We start from the raw sequence: 20,704 nt of genomic DNA, 5'->3' as shown, positions 1-20,704 counted from the left end.
CTTTAAAAACAGAATTGGCCTAATGGCAAAAGAGGCATGAAAACTCACTGGGAAAATAATTCTTTAAAAATAAGAATTGGGCACGTGGAAGCTAATGACTCCATGAGACTTTAAGAAACAAAAAACAAAGTCAAAAGAATGAAAAAAATAGAAGAAAATGTGAAATATCTCATAGAAAAACAAACTTACCTGGGAAGTAGATCAAGGAATAATAATTTAAGAATCATTGGACTACTGAAAACCATGATAAAAAAAAGAGTCTAGATATCAAATTTCAAGAAATTATCAAAGAAAACTGCCCCCAATATCTTAGGTACAAACGGTAAAATAGAAAATGAAAGAATCCAATTACCACCTTCTGAAAGAGATCCCCAAATGAAAATTCCCAGAAATATGAGAGTCAAATTCCAAAACTCCCATGTCAAGGAGAAAATATTGCAAGCAGCTAGAAAGAAGCAATTCAAATATCTTGGAGCCATAAATCACACAAGATTTAGCAGCTTCCACATTAAAGAAATGGAAAACTTGGAGTATGATATTCCAAAAACTAGAATTACAACCAAGAATCACCAACCCAGCAAAACTAAGTAAAATCTTTCAGAGGAAGAATAAATATTGAATGAAATAGAAGACTTTCAGGCATTCCTGATGAAAAGAACAGAGCTGAATAGAAAATTTGACCTTAAACCAGAAGACTCAAGAGAAGCATAAAAAGGTAAATATGAGTCATCTTAAGGGACTCAGTGGAGTTAAATTGTTTACATTCCTATATGAGAAGATGGTACATGTAACTCCTAAGAATTTTACCATTATTAGGGCAGTTAGAAGGAGTCTGCATAAACAGAGGGCATGGATGTGAATCAATTATGTTGGAATGATCTCTCAAAAAAAAGAACATAGGGATGAGAAAGAGAAATGCACTAGGAGAAGGGGTAAGGGAAAAGTAGAATGGGGCAAATTTTTTCATAGAAATGATGAAGAAATTTCTCATATAAAAGAGGAAGGATGTCTTATTATTGCAAAAATTTATGTAAAATTAGACTTAATTATACTTTGAATCAGTTATTCTTGTTGCAGTAATTTTTTTTTCTTTAATTTGTCAACTCTGAACTTTGTCTATAGTATTCCTTGATATTTTCAGTGTAGGGTTTCTTTAAGGAGGTTATCTGTGGATGCCTTTTATTTTCATTTTGACCTCTGGTTCTAATTTATTTATGCAGTTTTCTTTCATGATTTCTTATAATATAATGTAGTGTATGGTTACCATTTTCAAATAGCCTAGTAATTCTTTTTTCTAGGTCAGGTGTTTTTGATAGTAGATTTCTTACAGTTTTTTGTTTTTTTGTTCCCCAGTTGTTTAACTTAGTCATTGAATTCTATTTGTTCCATTCTTTTTTTTTTATTGCCCCAAGGAGTTAATTGAAAATGAATCATGTTTTCTGCTTTCTGTTTTCCTTTTGATTTTTTTCTTCCTGGTTTCTCATTTCATTTCAATTTAATTTTTAAAATTTTCCACTTCAATCCTGTAGACCCTGTGGCCAAGACATCTTTTCTTCTGAGTTCTTTGTATAATTGTTGTGAGATTACTTTCTTCTTTCTTCTCTTGAACTTCTATTTCCTCATATGGTGTTTCCCCGATAATAAGACCTATCCCGAAAATAAGCCCTCCCCTTACTGTGTAAGATTCCTCTAAAATAAGCCCTCCCCCGAAAATAAGCCCTATTGAGATTGCTACTGTAGTGAAGGTGATCCCCTGTGCTACACGCTACATTACGGTACCCTCTGTATGCACGGTCCCCCCCCCGGGGTGAAACACATGCCGCGCTCCGAGCTGCATCCAATCAGAGCTGCAGCAGTGAGTGCGTCATCCTGTTCTTCCCCAGTGATTTGCTTGCTGGCGCCATTGAGAGCAGTGCCGCAGAGGAGAGCTGAGGCAGGACAACATAAGCCCTCCCCTGAAAATAAGCCCTCTGGTGTTTTTCTTTCCAAAAAAATTAATAAGACAGTGTCTTATTATCAGGGAAACACGGTAGTATGTCTTTTGTTAACTTATATTTTCAGCCTCAGTTCTTATATTGTGATTTTGTGTTCAGATCTGGTACTTAAGATGTCTTTAGATGACAAGGACTTTATGTTGTTGGCCCTTTTATATCCTTAGATGACTAGGAAGCCCCCAGAAAATCTGGGGGGAACACATTTGAATTGGGGCTCAAGTTAATAGCATTACACAAATATATTCTAAATTCTTAGGGTACCCCCTAGCACTCTGAGAGCAAAATATGGCCAATCTTGCTCTGGAAGGGTTAGTCTAAATTAAGAGTTAGTTTGAATTAATTCTTTCAAATGTTTGATAGCATTAACTTATAAATCTATTTGGTACTGGGGTTTTTTCCCCTTTGGGAACTCAATTATGACATTCAATTTTTTTCTCCCTGATAATGGAAATCTCTTCTTTTGTTAATATAAGTATTTTTGTAAATATTAAGACATGGCATTTGATATAAAAAATGTTGGCAAATAATTGGGCAAAATAGTTTCTAATAATTTCCTTTATTTTCTTCTCACTTGTGAATTCTCTTTTTTCATTTTTTGTATTTGTATTTTGATTTTTCTCTCTTTTTACAAAACCCAGATTTTAGTTTTATTATTATTTTTTATTTGAATTTTGTTAATCTCTTCTTTGATTTTAAGGATTTCTATTTTTGTGTTTAGATGAGTTTTTTTATTTTTTAGAGGTTTTTTAGTTGTGTGCCAAATCATTGTTCTGTTCTTTTTCTGTTGATTAAACTGTTTAATGATATATATTTTCCCTCAGGAACTCTTTTGGGTGAGTTCCAAAATTTTTGACAGGTTGTCTCTTTGCTAATCACTTGGAAGAAATTCTCTTTTGCTTCTATGATTTGTTCTCTGACTTACCCACTCTTTAGGTTTAAATAATTTAGTCTCCATTTAAATTTGAATTCTTTCTTCAAACATTGCACTTTCTATTTCATTGTGGTCATAAAATTATTATTTTCTGTGTCTGTTTTTCTGCATTTATCTCTGAGGTTTTTACGCTCTATCACATAGTCAGTTTTTGTTATGGCTCTGTACATGGCTGAGAAATGTGTTTACTCTTTTCTTTTCCAATTTAATAATTCATATTAAAGTTCAGCTCTGCTCCTAGAATGGAAGGGGAACTATCCCAAGCTTCAAGTTTTTCATGGTTCTGTTTTCAGAGCTAGTTCTGAGGGTCTGGGAGTTTCCAGTTCTTTCAAGGTGGTATGGAGAGATGTGGTCATTGCTCTCTTGGCCTACAGTCTGGCCCATGAGTCTCCATAAACCCTCCTCTAAGCCTCTCTACAATGAGGGCCACAAGAGCTCTCAATCCTTCTGGTCCTTTAAATGCAATTCAGGTAAGTGATAGTACTCCTCTCCACCCTAGACTTAAGACAAGGGCCCTAGTTCCCTTTTGAGTAACCAGAAGCACTCTTCTCTACCCTGGAACTGTGACCAGGGCTGCTTCTCCCCCAGGCAAGTACCAATGCTAGTTGAGACCATGTCTCTGAACTGTGTAAGAGTTCAGACAATGCAACAGGATCCTGCACCCAGTGCTAGCAAAGGTTCCCAGTGATTTACTTCTGACCACTGGTCTGACCTCACTATGGTCTGTGTGCTAAGAGCTCCCAAAGCTGCTGCCTCATCGATGTAGCCACCTCCAAGGCCCAGCCCACATTGAACAGAGCTGCTGGGGACCACCATCACTCTGGTGAGACAGATCTTTCCTGCCAAACTTCTAAGTTATTTTGGGCTGAAAACTTGTTTCGTCACACTGTTTTGTTTGTTCTACCATTCTAGAATTCAATTTGAGGCTTTATTTTAAAGTTATTTGGAGGGGAATTTGGGAGAGTTCAAGTGAATTAATGCTACTCCATCATCTTGGCTCTACCCTCTTCCCCCATTTGTAATTTAAAGAGATCTTTTGTATCTAACTTTTCTAAAATTCTATTCAGGTCCTTAACTTCTTTCTTGTTTATTTTTTAGTTAAATTTGTCTAGATCTCAGAAAGAAACATTAAAGACTCTTTTAGTTATAGTTCTGCTAAATCTTTCTCCCTGCAATTTCATTAACTTTTCTTTTAGATACTTAAATACTACACCATTGGGCACATATTTTAAATAATGATATTTTATTGTCTATGGTGCATTAGTTCATTGTTTGATGTATAACATTCCTTCCCTGTTTATCACTTTCAATGGAGGGTTTTTTTTTTCAACGTTGGCTTGTCTGAGATTATGATTGGGAGCCTTGACTTTTGAGTTTACCTGAAACACAACTGATTCTATTCCAGCCCTTCATTTTTAACTCTGTTAATCCTTCAAGCATGTTTCTTGTAAACAACACACTGTTGAATTCTGCTTTGTAATCCCTCTTGCTGCCCTAGGCTGTTGTTCCTGGGTGAGTTCACATTTGTGGTTATGATAGCTACTTGTGTATTTCACTCCATTATATCCCCTGATATTCTGCCTCCATCTTTACATAGGGGATGAAAGCAGAGAAGGTAAAAGATCAGGGCTGTGATAAACACTAGTAATCTTTAGCTGAAGGCAGTTGAGAGCCACTGCGGGCTTGGAGTCAGGAAGAGAACTGTGTCGAAATATGGTCTCAGATGCTTATTAGCTTTGTGACCCTGAACAAGTCACTTAACCCTGTTTGTCTCAGTTTCCTCATCTGTAAAATGAGTTGAAGAAGGACTTCAGTACTTTTTGCCAAGGGGGTCATGAGTTGGACATGACTGAAAATGACTCAACAATTTTTAACTGAGGTCCTCTGAGTGTGTTCCATTACTCCTCCCACCTTCCTCTTGCCAAGACTTTGATCAATGCCTCTCACACAGTGATTTCTTTCTTTTTAGTCATCCCTTTAGAATTCACACTCCACAGGTGAAATTCGTTTTTCATGTGGCTATTGCCTCCCCAAATTGTATTCTCACTCTGAGACATCTCTGGGGCAGCCAGGTGGTGCAGCGGAGAAAGGGCTGGGCCTGGAGTCAGGAAGACCCGAATTCAAATTTGGCCTTAGAAACTTCCTAGCTGTATGACCCTGGGCAAGTAATTTAACTGCTATCTGACTCAGTTTCCTAATCTGTAAAAGGGGGATAATAACAGCACCTATGTTGTAGGACTATTGTGAGGATAGAATGAGATAATAATTATAAAGCACTTAGCACAATGCCTGGTGCAGAGTAAAGCCCTATAGAAATTTTAACTAACTCCCTGCTCCAAACTCTTTGTGTCTTGTATTCAGCCCTCCCTTTCTGGTTGATGATAATAATAATAATAATAACATTAACATTCACACTGTGCTAAGTGTTTTACAATTACTATCTCATTTGATTCTCACAACAACTTTTCTGTGCCATAGATCCCTCTGGCAATCTGGGGAAATCTATGGACCCCTTCTTAGAATGATGCTTTAAATACATAGGACTACCAACTTCTATTGAAACACAACTATAAACATTTTTAAAATAAGTTCATAGACTCCAGGTTAAGAACTCTTGAAATAAAATGAGGTTTAGATCCACATTCCCTGCCTCCCACCCCTTCTGCCATGTTTGTATACTTCTCTGTATACAAGGCAGCTACCTAGATGGTGTGGTGGATAGAGCACTGGATCTGAATTTAAATCCAGCCTCAGCCTCTTCCTAGCTATGTGACCTTGTGCAAATCATGTAACCACTGCCTGCCTCAGCTTCCTCAGCTGTAAAATGAGGATAATAATCATAAAATTTTCCCTCTTGTTCCTCACTTCTTCTCTAGAGAATTCCTTTTTGCACTCACTTTTCTTTCCTCTCTTAAGACCAACGGAAAAAAAACAATCTCCATCTTAGTTAGTGCCATCTTTGACTCTTAAAGATACTAGGACACTGAAGGGCCCTTGTTTCTTCTCCAACTGTTGAAATATAATCACTTCAAGGGGCAGCTAGGGGTGCAGTGAATAGATCACCGGCCTTGGAGTCAGGAAGACTTGAGTTCAAATCTGGCCTCAGACACAACACAAAACCAAACACGTGACCTTGGACAAGTCACTTAACCCCAATTTCCCTACCTTACCCCCTCCAAAAAGCAATAAAGAAAAATCTAAAAAAAAGAAATATAATCACTTCATCACCATTTAAACTCTTCTTAAATATATTTGCCTTTTTAGGTTTCTCTTTGCCAATGTGTTTGCATTTCAAGGCTTCTACTCAACTCTAATCTGTTCATTAGGAAAGCTTTAAAGATCTCTATTCCATTTAATATCTATATTTTTCATATGGGATTATTCTCAATCTTGCAAGCCAAGTTATTCTTGTTTCTACATACTTATTTTCTTTTGGGAAATATCATATTGCAAGATTTTTTTCTTCTTTAAACTACAAGAGTTGTTATCAAGTCTTATATGATCCTGAGAGTGGTTCCTTGGTACTACACCTCTTTATTTTTGTTTTTTTGAAGTACTTTTGACCTGGAAGCTAGGTAGTACAGTAGAGTCCAAAAGACCTGAGCTTGAATCCTGCTTCAGACACTAGTTGTGCGAACATGGCTTAATCACTTAATTTCCATCAGCCTCAGTTTCCTCATATGTAAAATGAGTATAATAATAGCACCTACCTCCTAGAGTTATTGTGAGAATAAAATGAGATAATATTTGTAAAATGCTTTGCAAGTCCAAAGAACTTTATAAATGCTAGCTATTATTATTATGATGCTCCTAAGAGTTGCTTTTTTTTTTAAATTTCCCTCAGGATGTTACTGATGGATACTTTTATTTTTCTTTTATCCTCTGGTTCTAATAAATCTGGACAGTTTTTCTATGATTTATTCAAATATAACAATAACAATGGCTTTCAGGGAATTCAGTGATCTTAAATCATCTCCTTACTAAGTCCATAAAAGTCACTAAATGGATCCATTAATACTACTACAAGGCTTATATCCTAAAAAGATAAAAGATATTTATAATGGTTCTTTTTTGCTTCATTTTGGAAAAACATAAAAGGATATTTATTATTTTTAAAAGAACCAGTAATATGAGCATATCTGATCAAATGTACATATATTATGAAATGTCACACTAAGACAAAGAAGTATAAGCATTTATTGTAGGCATTAATTTTATTCATGTAATCTTAGGAACATGGTATATAATATATAACCATCTTTGATGCTATTACCAGTGAGGAAAAAAAAGTAATGTAATTGTATTGACCAATTTAAATGGTTTAGGAATGTTGTGTTAATAATAGTAGTACTTTTTAAAGTGACAAAGAATTGGAAACTATCAGAGTGTCCATCATTTGGGGAATGACTAGAAAAAAATTATGATATATGAATGTAAGGGAATATTATTGACCCATGAGAAATGACAAAAGGAATGGTTTTGGAGAGAAACCTGGGAAAACTGATATGAATTGATGCAGATTAAAGCGGGAAGAACCAGGAGAAAAATTTACCCAAGGACAACAATATTTTAAAGAAAAACAACTTTAAAAGACTTACGAACTCTGTTCAATGCAATTATCAACCACGACTTCAGAGGACTAATGATGAAGCATGCTACACACCTCCTAACAGCAGGGATAGACCTAAGATACAGAATGACACATTTTTGGACATTGCTAATATTGATCGAACTTTCTTCTGCTTGGCTGTGTATATTTGTTACAAGAGGTTTTTTTGTTTGTTTGATTTTTAACTGTTCTTCAGTTGATGAGGAAGTAAAGGGAACTAGGAATGTGAGGGAAAGGGCTCCTCCCCTCCCCCAAAATGAAAAGAGAACAGGATAAAGGTCAGAACGAATCACAGATAAGCAATAGAGCTTTGATAATTATAATAAAATAGTCTGGTAGTTTAAATTAAGCACTATATAATAGAGATCCTCAGTTTGATGTGCAATCTTCCCCTTCTGTTCTACAGTGTATATGGAAATGCCCATTTTATTTGGTATTTGTGAAGTTCAGAATTTTAAAAAATAAAATGGAATTTTAAAGGTCTCCTCCACCTATTCTTCCTGCCAATAGTTTTTAACAAGCAATGTCTTACCTTTTTTTTTCCTTTAGTCTTTTAATTTTGTTCTAATATTTCTTCTTATGTCATGGAATCACTGAGTTCTGTTTGCTCCTTTCTAATTTTCAGGATTGCTGCTACTTGAAAAAGATTTTCTTTTCTTCTAAACTTTATATTCTCCTGCTTTTCCCCTTTACAACTCTTTTTTTTTAATTCTTGTTTCATTTTAAAATCTCTGGCTTCATTTCTTTTTGGTACTTTTGTAATCCTTGTGGCCAATCTATTGTTGTTTTGCTCTGAAACTTTTTATTTTTTTTTTTTTAAACACAACAGTAATGTATTTCATTGAACAAACCAGAAAGCTGATTGACTTTCCCAACCCCAAAGCTGAGCACAAGTACTGGCCAGGGAAGATCGTCCACAGCTGCCATTGCCTGGCTCTGTGGGATACTCCAGGCCCCAAAAGCCTGTCCTTCAGTGAGGCTGCCCCTGGGCCTCTGCCTGAGGAGTGAATTCCAGTCATCTCTTTGCAAAGGTGATAGAAGGGGCCAGGGAGCCACCTCTTCTCCATTTTCCCTTCTGGTCTAGTCTTCTCCCAAGCCTGGGAGCAACTCTGCTGTTTGCACTGTGTAAAGATCCATCTGCGCCCTAGAACCTGACACGCCAGCAGCGTCACTGTTGGCACAACGGGCTGGGAGTCTCTTTCTTTTATTAGCAAAAGGTAGACAGACACAACAAAACCCTTAAAAATATAGAAATAATCTAACGAATGTGGCCACCTCAAAATCACAAAAGCATGAATGGAAAAAGACCTCTTCATTCCAGTTTTGGTTCTGGCTTCTCCAGGCTCCCTATCACTCCCCCTATGTTGATGCTACACTAAGTTTGTTTTTGAATTTTTTTAATATAACTTTTTAAATGTTTCATAAAAATACTATTGTTCCTAGTCAAACACAGATATTGCAATATGAAGAATAACTGCTTTTTCCTCACTCTATAAAATGTGGAAAGGTTATCACTTAATATAGAAAAATATCAGAATCTCTAAGTATCACAAAAGCTGGTACCAAATGAGCGAGGTGGAAACTTTACTGAATGCCAGATGTTAGGATGGGGCTTAGGAAAACAGACTCCAGATCAGGTCTTCAGCTAAGTTTCTCTTTCAGTCTCCCCCTCTGAACTCCCCTCAAGTCTAACCTGTCTGGATCAGTAGTAATCTATAGTCAGGGCTCCATGTATTCTTAAGCATGAAAGCCAAACTGTTGTTTAGAAAAAAAAACAACTCCATGCTGTTCTGATTTTGCAGAGCCAAAGTTCCTCCCTCTAGGGATCATCTGTTTCTCCAAACACCAAACAAATCAGCTTTACTTTGTCCAAAACAGAGGTGAAAGTCCTCACTTAGACCCAACCTTTGAACTGGTAAAAGATGCATCAATCTTTTCCCACCCACAGGAAGGCCCTGAGGTTTGGCCCCTGGGGCTGGCCTGTTCTCCTTGTGCAAGGAATAAAGATTCCACCTTATTAAAAAAGGTGCAGTTCAAATAAAGGTGACAGGGAGACCTAACTGCTAGGGAATGCTAAAGAATGAGCAAGCCTCTTGTCCCTCCATGTGGAAAAGGTGACTTTTGATCACAGACTTGGGTTCGGGCCCAGTCAAGGTTGCCTTCAGTTCTCAGAGAGTAACAGTGTCAGGGCCACCTGAAACACAGCTTCTTCGCAGATGTTGTAGACCACAAAGGTGTCATAGGAGAATTTGTATTGATGAAGGAGGTGCTGCAGGAAATTGGCACTCTTGTACCTGGGGTAGCTTCAGGGCATGGCTGAACAGATGGGGCAGACCATTCAATTGGTGTCATTGCAGTGATTCTCCAAGCAGTGCTTCACCAGCTCCTGCTGGTCCAGATCGCAGGCTTTACATTATGGACACACGAAGGTGGATCTGTTTGGGATATTGTTGGGAATGGGCTGAGATGTTGGCACTATGGACAAACTTGGGACAGTTGACCATCTGCTCCTGGAAGGAAGAAATGTGTGACCTTATCTTTGCAAGTCACCTTCTTGCTGCAGCCCCGGCATGAAGCCTTGTAGGATGAAAGCTGCTTTTCCACATTGGAGGCTTTGTCTATTTTCTTTGGGTCAAAGGGCATTCAACAGAGTGGGTAGAGTAGAGATGGCACCTGGAGACATGGCTGCAAACATTCCCCACTGAATGTCTGTCTATAGCTACCTATGGCCATGGGCCAGTGGTAGACCCCCAGGTCTACCTGCCCCAGATGGGGCAGCTGTACTGGGCCTTGAGACTGCTCTTATCTGGGGGGGGGGGGGAGGAGCAGTGCTGCTGCTGCTTAACCAAGAACACCAGGCTGCTGAACATCACCATCTCAGGCTTGGCCTGCACCTACCTGTTGGCCCAGGAATGCTGGCCCTGCTAGCTCCCAGTCCAGTGCTTGGGCTCAGGATCTGTCAGGTCCCTGTCTGGATCTCCAGCCCAATCTATTTTTTTTAGGGATGTTTTTATACTTGTTCCACATTTTCCTTCTTGGCTTCTCTTGATTCCTATGATTTCTTCCTAGTGTTCAGTGTCTTCTTCTGTTTACTCATATCTCCAGCCTTAGTTCCTGGGTCTTTGAGCCAGGGCCAGGTTCTACCCCTTCCCATATTCTTAGATAGAATAGTCAAGTCATGACCTCTATTTCCTTAGGTCCTGTTTTTGGTTTTCTTTCCCCTTGTATGACTGGGTTCAGAGTGCTACTAACTGCCAGTATTTCCAGCTTGAACTCTGCAGTCAACTGTCAGATCTCTGCCAAGATCTTCCAAGCATCCCTCCCCCTCCTCCCTGGACTTCCCAGGTTGGGAGGCTGCTGTGATCTTTCTTCCCTCGTGGTGCTTCTCCAATCCAGGCACTGTTGGGCTTCTGGCACCTGTCACCAGAGCTTTTACTGACTTAGAGAGCTATCTTCCAGTGTTCTTTCTTCTGACTCTCTTTTTGTGCAGTCCTGAGCTGGATGGAGGAATTCACTTGTGTTTCTCTTTGTATTTCTTGATTCTTTTTTGATCTAATGACTTTATTACATAATTTCTAGTGAATGTGGGGAAGCTAGGTTTCTCTGGGTCCTTTTATCTTGACTGGAACTTCTAATCCCTTTTATAGCTTTACCTAATTGTCATCATTATGCAGATTATCTTTCATTTCTGCTTACTTCACTCTGCATCAGCTTGTACTAGTTCTGATGGATTGATCTCAAAAGGCAGAGTCAGCTGAGAGGGCATTCCAGGTGAAGGGAACAGCCTATGCAATATCACAGAAAGAGGAAAGGAAATGTCACTTTTGGGGTGTGAGGGGAGCAATCATCCAGTTTGTTTTGGCATGTAGGGCAGGTAAAGAAAAGTGATGGAAGATGATTCAGCAAATCCCTCAGGTCTCCTTAATTTCCTCATCTGTAAAACAAGGGAATTGGACAGAATAATCTCTAAAAATGCTGTCTCTTCCTCACCACACACTCCACCCAAATGTGAGTTCCTTGAAATCAGAGGCTGTTTCATTTTCATCTCTGTGTCTCCAGTTTCTAGCCTGGTAGCTGGTACAGAGCAGTACTTCCCTAAAGTCTTATTGAATTAATGAATAAATGAGAGACTAAGTTTTGAATAACACTACTTACTAGTTTGTATAACATGAGCAAACCACTTACCATTTCTGAATCCCAGACTTCTCCTTTAGAAAATGTTTTGCCGTCTAGGGGAAAGAAATCTGGCTAGGAGTCAGGAGATCTGGGTTCCAGTTTTAGCTGCAATTATTAACTAGGTATGTGGCATTGAACAAGTCACTTAATCATTCAAAGAACAAGTTTATTCTATGCCCACACATCATGAAGGCAGTAGGCTAGATGTTTTCTGACAGATCTCATAGCTCATACCATAACTGGAACTCCTCATTGGCCTTTGGACATCTCACTGTTTGCTGGCCTCTTTCAAGGCAGGGGTGGGCAGAGCAGTGGCAGGTTAAGGGGATCAGAGGAGCTGATCAAGGAATTTTGTCTTGGTCCTTCCCATTATTCAGCCTTAAAGGGATCCCACAAGGTGTGTCACCAATTCCTAGAGGGGTCACACCCAGAAACCCCACCCAGTCAAACTGAGAAATTGATGGACCAGCATACATCCTATCTCTAAGCTCCAAACTTTGCCTATCCAGATGATGCTATCCTTTCAGAACTGAGGAGTCCTGAGCCTTCTAGTTCTTCTCTCCCTCCTCCCATCTATCCTATGCTTCCCATCTATCGCCTTCATCTTCCTCTTCCCAAGAAAGGATTGCCACATAATGTCCCATTTCAGAAAATTTTAAATTCTTTGCCTCTGACCTTAAAGGTCTGGATTTGGAAGAGGATGAAAGTGCCAGGGTTATAGTGAATGAGTAGCAGAATATTCAGACTCTGAGCCCTTGGTGCTTTGCCTAGTTCAGATTTTGCACAACTGAGGAAAGATAGAGTCAATTTGATTCACATTAATGAAGCATCTGCTTCATGGAACAGTGTGCTAGGGTCTAGAGGAGATATTAAGTTTAGAGAACTGGCCTCATACAGCTCTAGTCTAAGGGATGAGAGGAATGGTTGACTCTGGGATGAGAGTACAGAGGAAGGTACTAGGGGAAAAGAAATACCTCTACTGAGAATACCAGTAAGGTCAAGGGAAAGAAAACTCTTAGAAGAGAATTCAGGGATAATTTGAATACAGAGGAGATTGGAATCAATCAAGAAATCCTTACTGATGATTTGAAAAAGATATGGAAAAACTAATGCAGAGTGAAGTGAGCAGAGTGAGAAGAAAAATTTATACCATAACATTAATATTCTAAAAATGATAAAGTTTGCTAACTTTCACAAACTGAAGAAGTAGGAAATGAAAAATTCATACAATAACAACCACTCTGAGTCCAACCACTCAAAAACAAACAACTTCAGAAGCTGTAAAAACTATGATATATTACAATGACCATTCATGCTTCCAGAGGACTGGTGATAAAATTTGCTATCTAGGACAGAGAGATGATGGGTTTAGGTTGAGGAATGAAACATACATATTTTTGTATACATCCATTGAGAGAGTTTGGTTAGCTTGACAATAAAGATCTGTTACAAAAAAAAATTGTTGTTTTTTTTTTAAATGGCATGTGGGGTGAAAGGGAGAGAAAACAGATTTGTTAGTAATTTTGAAAGCAGAGAGGTAGGGGGTGATATAGATATGAAATGTTCCATGTACTTTCATCACTTTCTGATGAAGTCACTGTACTATATTAGTTTTACTTTGTTACAAGAGCCCTCTCACAAGGTGAGAATGATCTAGAAATCTGATCATGTAAGAACAAAGCATATCAATTAAAACTTGGAAAAGAGAAAAGAAATATAAGTTCATCATAAGTAGAGTTTTTTTTTTCCTTTTTTGTGCCTGTATCCTAGGGTCTAGGACAGGGCCTTTTAGTTGCTTAATAATACTTGCTGATTCTGTGAATGACTTAGCTAATTCTCAGCAATACAATGATCCAAAACAACTCCAAAGGACTCATGATGAAAAATGTGATCCACCTCCAGAGAAAGAACTGACAGAGTCTGAATGCAGATTGAAGCATACTTTTTTAAATTTTCTTTTTTTTTGGGGGGGGGGAGTCCTCTGTTTTCTTCTACAACATGATTAGTATGGAAATATGTTTTGTATGATGCCACATATCAAATTGACTGGCTTCTCAAGGAAGAGGGAAGGGAGGGAGAGAATTTGGAACTCAAAATTTTTAAAAATGAATGTTGAAAATAATTTTTACACGTAATTGGGAAAAGTAAAATATTTTACACAATAATGCTTGTTGTTTGTAGGGAAAAAAAGAAATATTTACTGAGAACCTGTTATATGTATCGCATTGTCCCAGGCAAGGCAGGAGAGGCAAAGATGTGCAAGGTGTAGTAGGCCTTGCCTTCAGAGACACTAAGTATGGTGTCACAGAAAATAGATGTGAAAAGTCAAATGAGAGAAATTATATGATAAATATAATGAGTCAGAAAGAGTATAGAGGATTTAGGGTTTCTGGGTGGAGACCAGATACCATGGGGAAGATGACCTAAAGGGAGAGGTCCTGGGCCTGGTCTAGTCTTCCTGAGTCTTGCTCTCCTCGGGCAGTTATGTGTTTACTCACTGGGGTGTAGGTACCTGGGCAATAATTCCCCCAAAGGGCTGATCTGACTTCACAGGGCTTGTGGTAAGGAAGATCTTTGGGGTTCCAGCACCATAATTTACTCTCCAAGGAAGAAAATCAGTGTCCAAGGTGGAACAGTGGTAACTGGATATATAGTTCTGAAGAATGGGTAGCTGGGTGACAGCCTGGGAGATTACTGGAAGAGAATCCTCGCCTTTCAGCAAGCTGAGTGGGAAGGAATCTGGAATAAAGAGCTAGAAGCCAGAGAGAATAGCCTCTGAATTCTGGGAGGAGAGTGAAACTTGGGTTGTGGAGGAGAACTGAATTATAGAATCATGGGCTCAAAGATGGGCAGCTAGGTGGTGCAGTGGATAGAGCAACAGACCTGGAGTCAGAAAGATGTACTCTCATCTGGCCTCAGACTAGCTGTGTGACCCTGGGCAAGTCACTTAACCCTGTTTACCTCAGTTTCCTCATCTGTAAAATGAACTGAAAAAGAAAATGGCAAGCCACTCCAGTTTTTTTGCCAAGAAAAGTTCAAATGGGGTCATTAAAGGTCAGAAATGACTGAACAACAAGACTCAAAGGTTTAGAACTGAAAAGGATATCAGAGGTCAAATAGTCCAACTACCCTCACTTCATATATGAAAAAACTGAGGCCTAGAGATCTAGCCTCTGATGTTTACTATCCAGTCAACCCACTCACCCTGTCTGAGCCTCAGTTTCCTCATCTGTAAAAATGAAATAGTCTACCAATTGACCTTGGAAGTCTTCCAGCTCTGGATCTGTGATTCTGTGATCCCATGTGCATAGGCTGTAGATGGAATAGATTTGAGGCATCAAGGCAGAAAGGAAATGGAGTCTATGGGCCAGAGATGAGGATCATGCAATACTTAACCATTTCTTCCCCTTCCACAAATGTCCAGCACAAACCAGGACGTCATGTTATTCCTCCACAGTAATTTGTAGTTAGGGAGAGGCAAATACTGATTCAGTACTAATGGGAGAATTTCCTCTTCCTGCTTTAAGAGATTAAATCTCAGTCACCCCACCCTGCAAGATCTTCCTTCCTAAATCCAAGCCTATTGTCTCCCCAAGTCAACTACCTTCCCCTCCCAGGCTCCAGATGCCAAGGGTTCTTTCCTCCACATACCTCAATTCCCTTGCTGATCTGATATCTGACTAACTCCCTTTTTTTGGCCCTTCTTTGGCTGATTTTCACTTTTAAAATAACTGTCCCCAGATATGAAAAATATTCACTCAAAAGATCAAGCCTCTGGTGGCTGATGTCCTCTGGGTATCAGTTATGTAGATTGACAAATCAACAGGCACTAACTTTTCCAAGATTGAAACTTCCTAGACCTCACCCAACTCCCCTCAAACCTAGCCCTTCCCCACAGCCCAGTTATAGGGTCTTCCAAGTTCTGAATCTCTCCACTTACCCTCACCTATCACATTCCTTTTCCTTTCCAAAATCTTTGTTCCTCCTTCCAGCCCCAGTGAAAAAGTCCCTGGATGTGACCAGGGATCAGTGGAGCATCTTACAGGTACAAAAAGTACTCTGAGCCCCAGGGAATGATGGAGGTCAGGAGAAAAGGTGGAAGAAGGGAAGGAGACCAGAAGGTGGGGCCTCACTGAGGTGTGCCCTTAGGGAGGGCCCAAATTGGGATACATCTTAAGAGCCCTGATCTTAGCAGCTAGTCTTAGGGAGTAGCAAAGAATGGAGCATCAGTGGAGAGCATCTCTGAGAGTGGTCCTGGGTAAGTGTCATATCTCCCATCACCTTTTTTTCTTTCTGGTGAGAGGCAATGGGGGTAAGTGATTTGCCCAGGGTCACACAGCTAGCAAGCATCAAGTGTCAGAGGCCACATTTGAACTCCAGGGCTGGTGCTCTATCCACTGTACCACCTAGCTGCCCTTGTCTCTTCAGAGCAAGTCCTCTCTCCCTTTTTCATGGCCCCTGAGCCCTTACTTTTCTCCCATTTCCCTCTCCTACCAGTTTTCCCAGCCTGGAATATTATCTTCTCGGAAGCTGTCTTCCCCAGGTCCAGTAGTAAGGATTGTAGTTAATAGTTTCAGCTCCCACCAAAAGAGTGAGCCATGCAGTGGCTGAGGGAATGAATGTGGGAAAGGGATAAGTCTCATGACATTTTCTCCTTTGTAGGGACCATGGCCCTTTTAGTGACTGCTTCCCCTCATATGGGTACTAGACCCCACAATGGATCTCCCATCCTTACAGCCACCAAAGAACAGAAGTCCCTCTGGAATTCAGGTAAAGCAATGTGACTAGATTTGGGAAAGGATTGGGAATCTATAGATAAGAGCTGGAAAATAGAGAGCAGGACAGTCTGAGTTTTTAGATGGGAGGACCTGATTTCATAGGACAGAACTTCTCTGAAGGAGAAGGGGAAAGAAGGGGTGATTTAGAGTCTGGAGGGGAACTCTCAAGTATGGGCAAATATGTATTTGGATTCTGTATGTATTTGGTGCTGAATGTTGAAACATTTGAGACCTGTCACAACTCTTCTCCTCCCTCCTCCCAACTCCCCTAGTCTGTGGCCAACCTCCTCTTTCTGTCCGGGTGGTTGGGGGTGAGGACGCCAAGGAGGGCACATGGCCCTGGAATGCCAGCCTACGAAGGTTTAAACAGCACATCTGTGGTGCCACCCTAATCTCCCACAGCTGGCTGCTCACTGCGGCCCATTGCATTCCCAGGTAAGTCCCAGAAGAAGTTGCTCTGGGAAGATGATATAGAGAGAGATAGGGATAGTAAAGGAAAAGTAGGGGGGAAAGGATCCATTGAAATTCCAGATGAAAAGAACAGGAATTTTTTTAAATGTGGCAGGGGGGAGGGCTGGTGCAAGAAGTCATAGGTTATTTAGCAGAGCTTCTTAAACTTTTTCCACTTGGGACCCCTTCAGTGCTTCCTAAAGTTTCTGGGAAATTCTTAAGGGAAGAAAAAAAAAAAGCAGAGAAAGAACAGAAAATGCTGGGGTCTGATTTGCGATTTGCACTTGCAATTTGGAATAACAAGTCATGTATCAGAATATAAAGTATGCTGAGCTCTAGCTGTTGAGCTTTCAACTCTGTGCACACCAAAAATTGTTGTGGTTTCATGATGTGTTGTGGTGAAACTGTCTCAAAGAATTCAGAGTCAGACCCCCTCTAATCCAAGTATAGGCATTAATTGAGATAGACGGCTCTCATGGAGTGGGCTAAATTCCAAGAGGAACCAGCAACTTCAGAGAAAGCAAGATGGATTTTTATAGAGTAAAGATGCAATTGCATGACAGAAATTATGAATATTAAAAAGGCAGGAGGGGTTTGTTAAGGGATTAGTTAATAGGGGAGGGTTCTCAGCCACAGTGGAACTGTGCATGTGATTACCTGCAAGGCATACAGAAAAACCCATTTGGGTTGACTTCTATGTAGGATAATGATATTGTAATATCTTTACATCATAAGTGCACTCTAGGTCAGTTCTTTACTATCACTGTGCAGGTCCAACTTAGGAAAAGTCCCTTCTATTGTTTTGGGTCCACATCCTGCTTGGGCATCCTGGTGGTGCTGCTTTCTGATTGGCTGACTATTGTGGTCCTGTCTGAGATTAGGAGGATGTGGTTGTAGTTGAGTGCATGGACACACCTGATGTTTCTGTGGGAAAAGTGAGGAATGGGTCTGGGGGCAGCGGTTTAGCTAGAGGCAGTGGCTGAGGCCCATCGCACGGACATGGCTGCTGTTCTTTGAGAAATATGAGGTCATGGACACATCTGTTGTTCTAGTGATTAGTGGTTAGATAGGGGCAGTGGGCCTGCTGTTCAGTGGGGCCTATAAGGAAGTTAGAATATTGGGACTGCAGCAGCTTTATTAGGATTCCATCACTAACCAAGTGGCTAGCTTTGGTTATCTAGCTGTCTACTTTCTCAACAGCCGCCTGAATGCCTCTCAGTTCTCAGTCCTCCTGGGTTCTCACCTCCTGGACTCCCCAGGTCCCCATGCCTTGGAGCACAGAGTAAGGCAGATCATCCGGCATCCTGCATACACCAGCCTAGATGAGTCTGGCGGTGACATAGCTCTGGTACAGCTTGACATGCCTGTGCCCTTCTCTGAGAACATCCTGCCCATCTGTCTTCCTAGAGCCTCTTCCCCAATTCCTTCTGGGACACTCTGCTGGGTGACAGGCTGGGGAAATATTAAAGAAGGAGGTAAGGCTGTTAGAAGTCCAGATCACTATATTTGCTGCCTCCCCATTTTGGCTTCTCCACACATATCTTTAGTCCATGCTCTCCCCAGATCCACACGAGCATTACTTTAAACCTAGGTATCCTCAGTTCTGTCTCCAAGCCCTAATCTGCAATTTGAGCTCCAGGAATCTCCCCTACTAATCCCCAATTCTTTCCCTGTTATCTCTGACCAATCTCCGAGATCTAAGCTTCATGGTCTTTCTAGTCCTCTCTCAGGACTTCTCTCCTAGTTAATTCCCCCCTTTATTCTTTCCTTAGTTCTTCTCCCTGCTCCCCAAACCCTCCAGCAGGCCAATGTTTCTCTCCTGTCCCGGAAGGACTGTGAGATTCTCTACCACCAGGATTCTCAACGTCTTCTTAATGTCCCTGTCATTGAGCATGACATGGTCTGTGCTGGCAGTGCAGAGGGCACCACAGACTCCTGCCAAGTGAGTAAGGAATAACTTAACTTTCGTCCTCCCCCATCAACTCAGTTCTCCTTGGGGGTGTTGCCTTTCCCCCCAGAGTTAGCCACATGTCAACGATGTATTCTCTTCCAGGGTGATTCTGGGGGCCCTTTGTCTTGCCATTTGAAGGATCGATGGGTGCTAGGAGGTATAGTAAGCTGGGGGGAGGTCTGCGGAGCCCCCAACCGCCCTGGAGTCTATGCCAACGTGGCTGCCTTCACCCCTTGGATCATCACCCTTGCTCCTGAAGTACAGCAGAATGTCATCCCCTCATCTGCCTCATTTTCTGGCCATCTTGGATCATCCATTCTTTTTGGTCTATTCTTAGCAGAGTTTCTGCTTGTAGGGCTGTAAACAAGAGGGAAGAGAAAGGAAAAAAAAGATACTCCCTCCTTAAGAGAAAGTTGCTTGGCCTAGGGAAGATAGGTTAAAAGGCAGAATTCAACTTGATTCAACAATCATCTATGAAGCACTTATTCTGTGCAAGGTAATGGTGTAGGTTCTGGGAATTAAGAAGCAAAAATGAAGCAGTCCTTTCCTCAAGGACCTGAGATATAGTACTGGAAAGAGGGGGAGAGAGAGAGAGAGAGAGAGAGAGAGAGAGAGAGAGGGAGAGAGAGAGAGAGAGAGAGAGAGAAGAGAGGGAGATGGAGGGGGGAAGGAGAGAGAGGGGGGAGAGAGAGAGGGAGAACTTGGTCCAAGACATGTGATGCTCCTGGCAAGTGATTTAACATCTCTAAGCCTGTTTACTCCTCTGTAAAATTGTTATGAGACTCATATGAGATAATATATAAAGTACTTTGCAAAACTTGAAGTGCTAGATGTGCTAAATGTGGACTATTATTTTACTACTAAAATAGAAGGCTCTTTCTCCTGTAAGGAGAGTAGAGAGCTTTGATGGAAAAATAGATAGATAGATTGATGGAAAGATAGATAGATAGATAGATAGATAGATAGATAGATAGATAGATAGATAGATAGATAGAGCCTTTATTAAGCATTCATTATGTGCCAGGCACTATGCTCAGTGCTGGGACATAAATGCAAGTAAACCAGACAGTCTTGCCTTTAAGGAGTTTACATTTCAATGGGAAAGACAACACACTGGAAGGGGGGTGGGGTATCTATGGTAGCATAGCTGGAAAGCTGGATAGGAAGTAGCAGGGAGACCTGTCCCCCATCCCCAATATAATTTCCATCTTTCAGAGCCAAGGAACTCAAGGGCAGAATCCAGGTGAGCTATGGAGATGGAATAGAGGTGATGGTCTGAATAAGGAAGGTGTGGCATAGAGCAGGCCTACGTGTAGCTGCTGTGTGGGTATAAGACCAATACCACCAGCATACAGAAGGGTTTCTAGCACAGGTTCTTGGATCTGCTTTTCTAAAGGAAAGCAACTCAAAAGGGGTCAAAAATGTTACTTTAACCAAACATATATATCATTTACTTAGTTCAGGGGAGAAAGCACCCTAAACTTCAGAGAAAATACAAACAGAAATTACAAGCAGAAATAATAGCATAAAGACAAACAGACAGGGCTTCTGAATGTCTGACCAAATAATACAGACATCACAGATCAACAGACAGCTCCAACTGTCTGACCATTACATACATACATAGCTACCAGAGAGAGAAGCACCAACATCTGGGTTTTTAAAGCCAGGGGGCTCCTTAACGGCTATCCAGGGTCTCATCTGGCTACATCACTCAAAGACTCTTCCCATGAGTAAGCCCCAAAGCAAAATGCTAACTTCAGAGTATATGTACACATAACAACTCATTACCAGAGTGGTCACATGGCCTTAAAC

At 40.6% G+C, this 20,704-nt stretch overlaps 1 protein-coding gene and 1 pseudogene across 1 annotated transcript; one reads left to right on the top strand and one right to left on the bottom strand.

Annotated features, from left to right (window-relative positions):
* Positions 1 to 9,695: 9,695 nt before the first annotated feature.
* Positions 9,696 to 10,410, bottom strand: LOC138159158 (E3 ubiquitin-protein ligase RNF166-like; annotated as a pseudogene).
* A 5,967-nt stretch (positions 10,411 to 16,377) lies between these two features.
* LOC138159221 (serine protease 33-like) lies at positions 16,378 to 19,490 on the top strand. Its single transcript, XM_069085449.1, has 5 exons — positions 16,378 to 16,480; positions 16,761 to 16,923; positions 18,139 to 18,421; positions 18,740 to 18,880; positions 19,028 to 19,490. The coding sequence occupies exons 1-5, from the start codon at positions 16,378 to 16,380 to the stop codon at positions 19,250 to 19,252; spliced, it is 915 nt and encodes a 304-aa protein (XP_068941550.1). The 3' UTR covers positions 19,253 to 19,490.
* The last annotated feature ends 1,214 nt before the right edge of the window (positions 19,491 to 20,704 follow it).

The sequence above is a fragment of the Petaurus breviceps genome, unplaced genomic scaffold, assembly GCF_028583685.1.
Source record: "Petaurus breviceps papuanus isolate PSGF00001 unplaced genomic scaffold, PetGlider_PUasm1.0 175, whole genome shotgun sequence".
In the NCBI taxonomy this organism is placed as follows: domain Eukaryota; kingdom Metazoa; phylum Chordata; class Mammalia; order Diprotodontia; family Petauridae; genus Petaurus; species Petaurus breviceps.
This window is presented reverse-complemented; position numbering and strand designations above follow the sequence as displayed.

Bases quoted from the DNA above. Each gene is read 5' to 3' on its own strand.
- LOC138159221 (XM_069085449.1), top strand. From the start codon at position 16,378: ATGGCCCTTTTAGTGACTGCTTCCCCTCATATGGGTACTAGACCCCAC. The intron at 18,422-18,739 runs GTTAGAAGTCCA...CAAACCCTCCAG, and splicing joins TTAAAGAAGGAGGTAAGGCT to CAGGCCAATGTTTCTCTCCT. The intron at 18,881-19,027 runs GTGAGTAAGGAA...TGCCATTTGAAG, and splicing joins GCACCACAGACTCCTGCCAA to GATCGATGGGTGCTAGGAGG.